General features: G+C 44.6%; 1 protein-coding gene across 1 annotated transcript; it reads left to right on the plus strand.

Moving 5' to 3' along the window:
• Positions 6,602-9,285, plus strand: LOC8068019 (transcription initiation factor TFIID subunit 11). The gene is made up of 4 exons (XM_002456104.2): positions 6,602-6,989; positions 7,710-7,797; positions 8,416-8,515; positions 8,836-9,285. Exons 1-4 carry the CDS (start codon positions 6,676-6,678, stop codon positions 8,961-8,963), a joined length of 630 nt encoding a protein of 209 aa, XP_002456149.1. The 5' UTR covers positions 6,602-6,675; the 3' UTR covers positions 8,964-9,285.

Raw genomic sequence — 11,513 nt, forward strand, 5'->3', positions numbered from 1 at the left:
GTTCAGCTCAAGAAACACATTGGAGAGCAAGCGGGAGTTCATGCCTAGTGGGTTAATTGAGATTTGATAATCATAGGATTAAAGACTTCATTAATGCATAGAGAGTAGCATGTGTGTATTCACTCTTCTCATTATGCTTAATTGGGTCAAGTGAGAGTTTGTGCTTGTGTTACTCATGGTGATTGGCATCATCTAGACAGCTCGATGGTGTTAGGGAGATTGGTGATCACTCGGTGGTGCTTGTAGGGTGACCCATCTCATGGGGTGAGCTGTTGTGGGTGATTCAATATGTTGAAGGGACAAAGAATCAGTTCATAATGAGCACACAGTCCTTGCTCTACATAAATGTTTTTTGAGGCAGTCATTTTGGGTTTACCCTAGCGGGAAAAGCGTTCGCCTCCACCAAAAGGCTAGTGTTAATTAATGTGGCTTTACTGAGTGGACGCAATGCTCATTTGTGAAAATGAATCAAAAAATAGAAAAAAAATCCATGTACAAGACTACCAAGCCTATCCACGAGCCCATCGAGCCAATCAACGCCTAGATCCACAAGCACCACCCTCCTCATCATGCCTGCTACCACTAGACCTAGTGGTGGAGGCCACCATAGGGGGAGAAGGTCGCACCCTGCAGCCGGATCCACCCTCACCCGCCCTCCACCATGGGATCTGATAGAGGAGGGCATTGTTAGTGGAGGAGGTCAGGCGCCATGGCCGGATCTACCCTCTCATGCCATATGCCCCTTAGATCAGGTGGTAGAGGCTACTGTTGGAGAAAGTGTGTGTTGTCGTCGTCGGGTCTAGTGGTGGAGGTCGTCAGTGAGGGAGGAGGTCATGTGCCACCGTCGGGATCTGCCTTGTCACTGTTGGATCCAACCTTTGGCTACCGAGATCCACCCACCATCATGAGAAGCTCTGTGCAAACATTGCTCGTCCACGACCCTGTGCAAGAGAAGAGAGAGTCGAAGAGAGGCCACCATTGCCCCTTGTGCTCACATGCACAAGAGAGAGGGTGCCCGACAGTGGCCCAGTGTGTCGCGAGAGGGAGAGAGATAACCTCATGGGTGAGAGAGAGGGAGAGAGACAACCATGGCGCGTGGTTGAGAAAGGGAGGGTGCAAATGAAACCCTAAGTCTCTTTATATATACACTAAGTATGATATCGGGTCGAGATGGGTTGCCTACACTTGGCCACATTAACAAAGGTGGGTCTCTTAAGAGGTCCGTCTCTGAAAATAACCTCTATTTTTGGAGGTGGATCTCTTAAAAGTTCTGCTTCCATAAATTCATTTTAGGAGGCGGTTATTTTATGACCGCCTCCGTAATTGCATTTTGTGATATGAACAATTGTGACTACCTTCAGAAAACCCTCAAGAATTTTGCGAGGTAGATGGATTTTATGACTGCCTCGGTTGATGTTTGGGCAGTGTCTTGTAAAATCATTTTTGTAGTAGTGGGGAACATAATACCCTTGCGTGGGTGCTCCAACGCACCTCTATGATACCTCAAATTTAAAAAATATCTTCATGTTCCTAACACTCTCTTTACATTGAACATTTACATTTGAGCAATTTCATTCATATCTTTACTTTATTAGAATTTCTATGATAGTGTGCAGGTTTGGAATCTAGAGGGTGCTATATTTTTGTGCTAGATAGAAACACAATCTAGGCACAACAGGTGGAGTGTGTTAAATGGTAGGTTTTAATTATTGCGAGAAAATTTAGATTAGCCTAATTCACCCTCCTCTTGGGCATCTTGATCGTTTCAAAGGCCAGGATGATTATGTAGGACGCGGGACATTTAAGATAAGAGATGCTCACAAACCATATCATGGGAAAATATATGGATAAGCTCTACACCACTGAAAGAACACTTTCCTAGCTTGCATAATATTATCTCTTACTTCATCTTATTTTTGCTAATGTCATGAGTCAAAGGCCTCTTAATTTTTCTTTTCGAAGAGCCCTATCCGGAGACAAATTAACGGCTTGGCATAATCTGGCAGTAAGAATAGCTAATATACGACTTTCCTAGGATAAGAATGGTTTTAATTGGGATTTGTATATATAATCATGGTCAATTCTCTGTTCAGTCGATGTACCAATTCCTAATAAACCGAGACATCCCTTTTACCAAGAAAATTATTTGGAAGTTGAAACCCCCTCTTAAAATAAAGATTTTTCTTTTTGATACCTTCATAAAGGGAGTTTATTAATTTAATCCCTCTTAAATTATTTGGAAGTTGAAACTCCCTATTAACAAAGGATAATTTATCCAAAAGAAATTAGTCAGGTACCCAAAAGTGTTGTTTCTGTAATTGCAATGGAACAATTAAGTTTTTGTTTTCTGATTGTCAACATGCTAGACAATCTAGAACATACTCCATCCATCCCATAAAAAATGTCATTAAATATTAAAAATTTATTATCCATAATTAGTATCATTATATGAATCACTAAATACATTACAGTGCGTGCATATATAATATAAGCTAATTCTCATCAAGTAATCACAGTCACAGCATTAGCGGAATTTACAATAAGCCTAATAATTAAACTGCACAAAGTACACACCGACGAGATACCATGGGAAGCAAGGTTTGGATCGACAAGCCTTGGCTGTAGTTTATATAAATGATCTATGCCCAGAGGCAGACGCACATAAAACAAGCTTACTCTGTCGCTGATGACACATTATTGGTTCGTGAGCAACCTGATATTTATTAGTGCACGATGACGCGGCGATGAGCGGAAAATGGCGAATCAATCACACACGCGCGTGCAATTTCCCGCTGATAGGACCGGCTGTGCGCACGCAATGACAGCGCCACCACGTACGTACAGCCTATAAAATTTTCGTCGTCGTCCAACCACCACCGCCGTGGGCGACGCAAAAGACCTCAGCGCGTACCTGCTGCCTAAGCTTTTCTGGGAACAATCGACCAACGCCCCGGCCCTTCCTGCCAACCAAACACGTCCACATACAGGCTTGAAAATTGCACAGCAGATAGAGCTAATGAACAAGGAGACAAACAAGAAGAACATCTTGTGCTAGCAGTGGTGGATCTAGGATTTTAATCATGGGGGTACGAACGAAAACGATATAATTCATCGATATGAACATAACATAATTAGAATACTAAACGGTGATAAAATAGTTGTGAATATAGAGTGTTAAGGTTGTTACATAAGCTGAATAGACTAGCAATTATATATAACAATGTATTATACATGTATATATTATTAAAGAGTATACATATTAAATGTTTTTAAAAAAATTTGGGGGGACAGCTGTCCCCCATGCTACTACTCTAGAACCGCCCCTGTGTGCTAGTCTGCTGCTCCTAATTGTATGCTCCTCTCGATTAGTCCTGCTTAATAATCTATATATGGGGCTGTGCAGTGGGTATCATCAAGTGGCAGCAATGTTTGGTTCGTTGCATGGAAAAACTAATACTATGCTTCCTCGCAATGCCATACGATATCTCTGCACAGATTGGCAAGGTAAAACTTTAGTGTCAACTAGGCAAAAGCGACATTCTCGACCTTCCCTAAATTGGCTTTTGCACAATAATTGATGCTCATGCATGGCGACCAGAAGCCAATTTGTTGTTTTTGTAATTAAGATTCTCCAGACGCATTGGAGGGCTCATAAATTAAGTTTTCAGTTTATTTTGCCGCCACACAGTCAGCAACTGTTAATTTACTGCAGTTTTTACTCTCACTCTCACTCTCACAGGTCGACTTGAACAAGTTCTCTAGTCGACGATGAAGCTTTAAAAATTAAGTTTTGAGACATAATACAATCGATATATAGTATTTGACAAAATGCTAGGTTTAAATAAGACATATGCATGCATGACAATTACATACTGTTTGTCTTAAAAATTTTATGCTCTCGCTATCTCTAGCACCAAAATTCCTACATAATTTTTTATAAACATTTTCTAATTACGACATAGTGGCCAAAGACATATATTCCCTAGCTAGCTAGGCCACATCATTATCCAAATCGACTATCGTTGACTATAGAGGGCCGGAGAAGTGAAGTACTCTTTATAGTGAAATGTAGGATTTAGCATAACCTCTAGCTAGATGCCTAGATCAAATTACCTTCAAATTCAATTTAATTTGATTCATCCTCCATGTCCACTTTCGAAGAGATTGATTAATTGTTTTATTTCCCATCAGCTGCGGAACCGATATATGTAACCGATACAAATTGAGCCAGCTGTCATTTGCACTCACCATATGGGTAGCGCTAGCTAGCGTATAAGCACATGTTCTGTGCCATTATTTAGTTATCTTTAAAGAGGATATATATATATATATATATATATATATATATATATATATATATATATATATATATATATATATATATATATATATATATATGTTTAAACAGGAGAACTGGAACATGCATGAACTATATTCTATGTAACGTAACCAAAAAATAAATATGCTCCAAACCAGTATACACACCTGAAAATCGCATACTGTAGGCATATATAGCACAGATGAAACTAAAGTACACAAACAAACTCATCAATCACAAGTGCCCGGCCCCCAGACTATAATGGCCACTAGAATCGCACAAGGGGAAAAAAGGCTATCTATACACAGCACAGCAATTGTCGATCGTTGTCGTGGGAATCGCGCAATGCAAGGCAAAGAAAGAAAAGCTAGCGGAACTGCACCACAATGAGCATGGAGAAAAGGCGCCAAAACTTGAAAGAAAGGCTTGGCTTTCCATACGCATCCATCCAGGCCACAATTCAACCACAACCCCATATGGCCGCCGGAGAGCGGAGCGCAGGCAGGCAGAGCCGGCCTATCGAGACGACACCACCACTGCTGTCCACTGATGCTCGATCGAGGTCGTTGTCGTCGTCGTCGTCGAGCCAGGCGCCATTGCATGCATGCATCTGCCCGGCCGGCCGGCCGTGTCGATCGCCTTGGAGGCTCCGATCCGTGCGAGCTGCTGAGAGCTCGACACATCAGTACATCACCGGGCACATGAAGCCAAATCCAGTTCCCTTTGCAGGTAGGAACGGGACGATACGATCCCCCGGCAGCAGATACGGTCTCTCATAGTCTATGCTGTATAATACTCTGGCGCATTACTCTCGCCAGCGCGCTGTCAATGATGATGCTCGTTGTCAAGGTCTAACTGCATGCACAAACAAATGCAAGAGAGAGCAACAACTGGGCATCTCTTTTTCCAGGAAAGCGAGATGGGCGCAACCGATTGGAGGAATAAGAAGAGCAATCATGCATGGCGCCGGGAGTAGTGTAGTTGGTCAGAGTTCGATCGAAACAGAGCCGAATATTCATTCACCCACACACATACTCTGACGCCAGCTCTGATGATCGACAGGAAGAGATCGACATCGAGGCGAACACGATAGATGACGACGAAGGTATATATATAGAGTAATCGGCGCCAAAAAGGACTCTTCTGTCGTTCTGCAGATGGCTGATGGCACCTAATTTGCACTGTATGAGTATTGGGGGCCTAAAATATACGAGTGATCTGCTGTTGCATCTGAATAAAGTAATGTGGATCGATTAGCTTTGGCGATTGAAAGTGTATATATGGGGGTCAAAGACGAGTGAGCTAGTGAGCGAGAATCCTATGCGCTGGGGTGGTTTAGGTTAAACAAACAAATAAGCCGCCACTACATGTGATACGAATTGTAGGAAAGCTGGGGCAAATCCTATCCTAAATTCCTGTCCGGATAGGGCTAGCTTGCACGCGTTAGCTAGCCTGCTGCTGCTAGCTTTTGGTATATATATAACGTACTAGATAGATATATAGATGCATTAATATTGCACTTGCAAGCGCGATGGATGGAAAGAAATTAAGACCTAATCATGTTGTCGAACAACAACAAGCTTATTAGCCACCAGCAGCGAGAAGTACAGTACAGAGTATCACGATCGCCACGGCGTCAGATCAGAAGCGTGCCAAATGGCCAACACGGAGGATGATAGCACACACACTGGTGCATGACTGGGTGGGTGTGGATGTGGATGTTGGACGGTCGCGCAGTTGGATCACTATGAGGTGATGAGGCCGGAGCTAGAGAGATCTTCATAGCATCTGGAAGTGGTGGTTCTTGGTAACCTTTGCCGTACACTAATAAAACATCATCATTGCGTTATGTTAGGCACTAGCAATTAGAATGTTCCACCTGTGTGGTTACGTTAGTGGTTATAGTGGATGCACACTATCGTCGATTTGTTGTCGACATAAAGCCTTGCCTTGTGGGCTAGCCTCTCATCCACATTCCGTAGCATGCGCGATCCAGCCCATAGTTATTTTTTATTTTATGAAAGGGAGCCCATAGTTAGTTACTAGCACGTCATCAGCTCACCGCGCACCACGTCCGTTCCAGAGCCCATGGGCCTAACCCATCCAAACACGCAAGAGGTCCAACACCAACCGCGCCAAACCAGATGCTGGCCTGGAATCCCTGGATCCAAACCAGATGCCGCGCGAACGAAAGCCCACGATGCCCGCCCGCCTAGGCCCAGCCAGCTTGCCGACCCCAGGAGTCCAGCCGGCCCAGCAGCACTTCCCCCGTTCCCCCCTCTACAGTCTTCTCCTGCATCCGTTTCCCCCGGCCTCTCGCCGTCTCGCGCATCCACCGCCACCGCGCCGCGTCTTCCATGAAGGACCCGTTCGAGGCGGCCGTCGAGGAGCAGGACTCGCCGCCGGAGTCGCCGGCGCCGGCCGAGGAGGAACCCGGCGCCGCGGGCCCCGCGGACGACCCCGAGGACTACGACGGCGGCGGCCCGCGGGGCCTGGCCCCGCGCCAGCCGTCGGCCCCGGCGTCGCACGCAGCCGCCGCCGCGGCTAAGGCCAAGGGCCGGGTCCAGAGGGAGCAGCAGGAGGATGACGACGATGAGGAGGACCAGATGGAGGTCGACCTCGAGAAGCTGCCCAGCAGCACTGGCGACCCCGACAAGCTCGCCAAGATGAAGTTTGTGCCTGATTATGACTTCCTGTTGATTTTTTGAATCTAGCAAGTGACACTGCCTTGCTAGACATACAAATTCGTTGGTTCTTCGTAATTCGAATAATTCTCTGAGTAGTAGATATGTGTTTGGGGGGGACTGCAAGCCAGCGAACCCTAGTTATGCCTAGGTTATCCACACAGAAATCAGTAACGATGCGAAGCAAATGAGTGGCCACTCATTGCCTTATTGCTGGTAGTTTTCGTTGATTTTCGTAATTCTAGTTGTGCTTTCATATAGATAAATATAAACAAATAGGTGTGATTGCTGATCACTGGATCAGCAAGTTGGCGAACCCTTACTCTGCTTTTGTTAAACACACAGAAGCCAATTACACATAACAAAACTAGCAGCTGTCAATTAAATCATGCTACCAGGTCAATACTTAAACACACTGAAACCAGTTACACATAACAAAACTAGCAGCTGACAGTTGAATCATGCTACCAAGTCAATATTAGTGTTAGCATCATTTGCCCTTTCTTTTGTATAGGCGGCTTGTTAATATGATCGTTTATATTTAGAAAGTTATTTTTCTGAATTACTACTATGTAGTGGTGGTTGCTGAGAAAAATACCATGGTTCACACCTGTGATTTATATTCCTCAGTACATAAAAAGTATTCATACTTTCTTATGATTGAATGCTAAATTCTATGTGTATGTTCTAACTGTGTCCTTTGTCAGTGCTATACTGTCCCAATTTACAGAACAGCAGATGAACCGTTATGAGTCATTCCGAAGATCTGGATTTCAGAAATCTAACATGAAAAGGGTATGGCTTCACTTATTAGTTGTATAAATTGTAGGGAAAATGCACATAACACTTGTAGGTTTGAGACCGTAACGAATTGAGATGCAAGTGGATATTTGAACTTTGATACCCCCTGACTTGTAGGCAATCTTTTCTATTTTCCCTAAATTAAATGATCTAACCTCATGCATTATTTATATTTGTCCCATTATTCCTCAAGGATTGAATTTTGTAAATGAATATATGCATATAGGGCAGATAGTTTATTCTCTCAAATGCACTATTAATGGTAGTATCTTAAACCAAATTAGTGCTAGCTGCTAAAGCAAATATCTATTTTTTTTTTCACTCCAAGTCATGGAAAATTACTTTGCTCTAGATTCCTTATATGAATGTATGTTACATGTATTGATTTTTATTTCCTATAAAAGTAACAACTTGGGTAGTTTTTAGCTTGATTTCTTCATCATGCTGTACTCTTTAAAGCTTTATGCCCATAGCCCCATACCAATTAATAAGTAAGATAGAGGGTGTGCCGATAACAAATTTCAATCTTTTTGTCATGTATTTGTTATTCAGTAACTCAAAACAGTCTGCGGCCAGATTTGCAGTGTTGATCCATATCGTGTTTAATTGCAGCTGTTGGTAGGCATCACTGGAAGTCAGAAGATTTCTATCCCTACATCAATTGTGGTATCAGGAATAGCAAAAATGTTTGTTGGTGAGCTAATTGAAACAGGCAAGTTCAGAATAGTTGTGTTGTTTACTTTGTTTCTATGGAATCCAATCTGCTACGGGGTTGGGTTGCTAAATTGTATATTTTGTACTTTGTCTAAGCATGATAACCAACATCCAACGGTAATCTTAACTATTATGATTTTGTGTTTTAGTTTGGCTTCTGTTTCTGTTCGGAATCAGAGTCCATTTTCTTTTTTCCACCTCTGTATGATACAAGGAACTTGCTTGCAGAATTTGTAGGTTTCAACAAAAGTCTTCACGCTTCAGGATGGCTTTCTTGATTGTTGTTTTGTCCTAACAATTTCATTGTGTGTATTGCAGCAAGAGTAGTTATGACTGAGAGGAAGGATTCAGGACCCATTAGGCCTTGCCACATCAGGGAAGCATACAGAAGATTGAAGCTTGAAGGCAAGATCCCACGGCGATCTGTTCCTAGGCTCTTCCGCTAGAATTGAAGCATGTATATGTACACATGAGTCAGGACGGATGTGGAACAATGCGCTTTCCCATGTAATTGCAAATATTGTCATATGTACGGAATGTACCCTGAAAACCTGTGTACTATAAAGTAAGGCCCCCATTTGGTAGGGTTTCTGATTCGAGTTTTTTGCAGTTTCTGGACAGAAACCTGACCATACGCTCACAGTTTCTGTAGAGAAATCCTGCCAGATTGCAACTCATCTTTTAGAGAAGGAATTAGAAAGGCAAAACGGGAACCTAAATCACTGCCACGGGGCCTAAATCGTCTGTGATTGTGCAGAATCTGATTTCCATGCGCTATTTGGATATGTTTGAGTCGAGTGGCGTGCTGTTGTTCACATTATATATGCCTTTTGAGTACTAGAGATCGGTTGTTAACATTTCGTTGCTGCTCTTAACGGTGCCCAGTTTCTCTTCGATTGGGACTGACAGCTCGTTATGGCAAGGCCGCTCAAGAGAGGATCCAGGTTAAGAGTTACAAACTGCTTCCAAGATCACTAGACCAGAGACCAGACCCGGTGGCCAGTGCAAGGGTGTTTTGACTTTGTACTAGCTGCTGAAGTACTGAACAATAGGTAGCTCCATTCTGACTTTCTGAGATTCCTTGGCCGAGATCACGGCAGATCTGCTCGGGGTTAGTTCGATGAGATCATGGCGGATCTGCAGGGCACGTGGCGGATGGAACAAAACGCCGAACTGCTGCCTGTAGTGGGTCTGTGTGTGCCTTCACGGGCCTGCGGCCTGCCTTTTGTTATGTGGCGGCCAAATGGATGTGGGTACAGGGTACGTACGCGCGTGCAGAGAGAGTTTTTTTTTTTTTTTTTTGATGAGCTAGCAGGAAGACGAAGCATGGAAGCAGTGATGCATAACACTTGTCGCACGACATTCCTGGTACAGTGATTAGAAGGAAGTCAGAAACATGCAGCGGGATTTGTGGAGAGATGAGCGGCTTTGGCCAGGCCTCCCCCGGATCTTCGCCGATTGATGTAGTGCTCGTCAATCGCCGTGCCAATTGCCAAGGATGTGAATTGTATATTTTTTTAAAAAAAAAAATAAAAATTTTCAGATTTTCGTCACATAGAACATTAAATATAGATAAAAAATAGTTAAATGCATAATAATATACATCTAACAGTTAAGATATATGCATATAAGTGGGTGGGTGGACGTGGATCTATCGATGCAGTGCATTGAATGGTTGAGATTGAGTGCATGTGTGGACGGATACCTTAGGGCCGTGTTCGGCCGAGCTGCGGCTGTGCTGCTTCTTCGCCGGAGCCGGAGCGGCAGAGCTGCAAATCGTGGCTCCACCGTTGCAAATCGTGGCTGCAGATTGAGATGCAGAAGCGCTCCTTCTTCCGCGGCCGTTTGACACCGCTGCAAAGAGCTGCCGCGGAGCACGGGCAAATACGGCCTATAGTTTCGTCCTGAGCCAAGCAAATCCAGCACAAGGAAGAACCAGAAAAAAACTGACCAGAAGGTTGCATGTGCCTTATCTTGTGATCCTGTCCCTACTCGACTAGCTAGTGCAGCTTATTAGAGGCAGGCAGCCAGGCAAGGTTGTTGCGCGATGCTTTTAGGACCCAGCGAAACCTTGATATCTCTGGAGACAGGAGGGGGAGTGAAGCATCCTCGTATCATGACCTCGCAGGGAAAGGGGACTCTACCAAGTCTACTCGCAGATCGATCGAAATTCCTGGGGATCGTCGTAGATATGCGAACACGTTGAAGATAGACGAACCACGAGCGCAGGAGTTGTGTCAGTCGCCGTAGGCAGGCGGCACTGACGGTGACGGATGGCTAGTTGGCTACTGTCCTACCAGTGAAGAGTCTGGTGAATCGCACAAGGATGCCTACTTGCTCCTCCTCCGTTTCAGAGCTAGTAAGAGAAGCTCCTAGAATTCAGAGATCTAGTAGTACTACGAGAACTCGTGAAGTTTGTTCTTCGTAATAATCCCGCTTTAATCCTCCTAGTATAATCCCCCAAGACATGTGCGACCGCTTCTCGTCGTCTCTTATCTCCATCACAGACATCTCGATCGTTAGTGGGGTAATTCCAATACCCAGCAGCATGACCCATGACGTCGACAGGCTGATGGCCCTCTGACCCTGATCATTTCATTTCACAAAGGAAGAGCTGAAAAAAAAAAGACAGAGGATTACCGAAGCGGAAGCTACTCCAGTTAAACGTTGGGGCCTTAAAACCGATAATAATAGTAGTAGTAGTAGTCAAAAGAAAAGCAGGAACGGCACGACGAAGCGAAAGAAGGGCAACAACTAGCCAGCCAGGCGCATGTCGTGCTTCCTTTCCGTGAGAGGGCGAACGAGACGAGCGAGCGAGCGAGCGGCAGATCGAGGAGCGCTCTCGCGCGTGCGCTGCAGGCTCGCCCAGCCGTTTCACGCAAAGCGACTTGAGCCCTTGGGTTGAGGGCGAGACGCCGAGGAGTCTCTCGGACGGATGCTTGCTTTGCTTCTGACTTCTGAGGACGGACTGAGGACGGATCGGAGCGCGCCGGCCG

The sequence above is a fragment of the Sorghum bicolor genome, chromosome 3, assembly GCF_000003195.3.
Source record: "Sorghum bicolor cultivar BTx623 chromosome 3, Sorghum_bicolor_NCBIv3, whole genome shotgun sequence".
Taxonomy (NCBI): domain Eukaryota; kingdom Viridiplantae; phylum Streptophyta; class Magnoliopsida; order Poales; family Poaceae; genus Sorghum; species Sorghum bicolor.

Bases quoted from the DNA above. Each gene is read 5' to 3' on its own strand.
- LOC8068019 (XM_002456104.2), top strand. From the start codon at position 6,676: ATGAAGGACCCGTTCGAGGCGGCCGTCGAGGAGCAGGACTCGCCGCCG. The intron at 6,990-7,709 runs GTTTGTGCCTGA...GTCCTTTGTCAG, and splicing joins GACAAGCTCGCCAAGATGAA to TGCTATACTGTCCCAATTTA. The intron at 7,798-8,415 runs GTATGGCTTCAC...GTTTAATTGCAG, and splicing joins AGAAATCTAACATGAAAAGG to CTGTTGGTAGGCATCACTGG.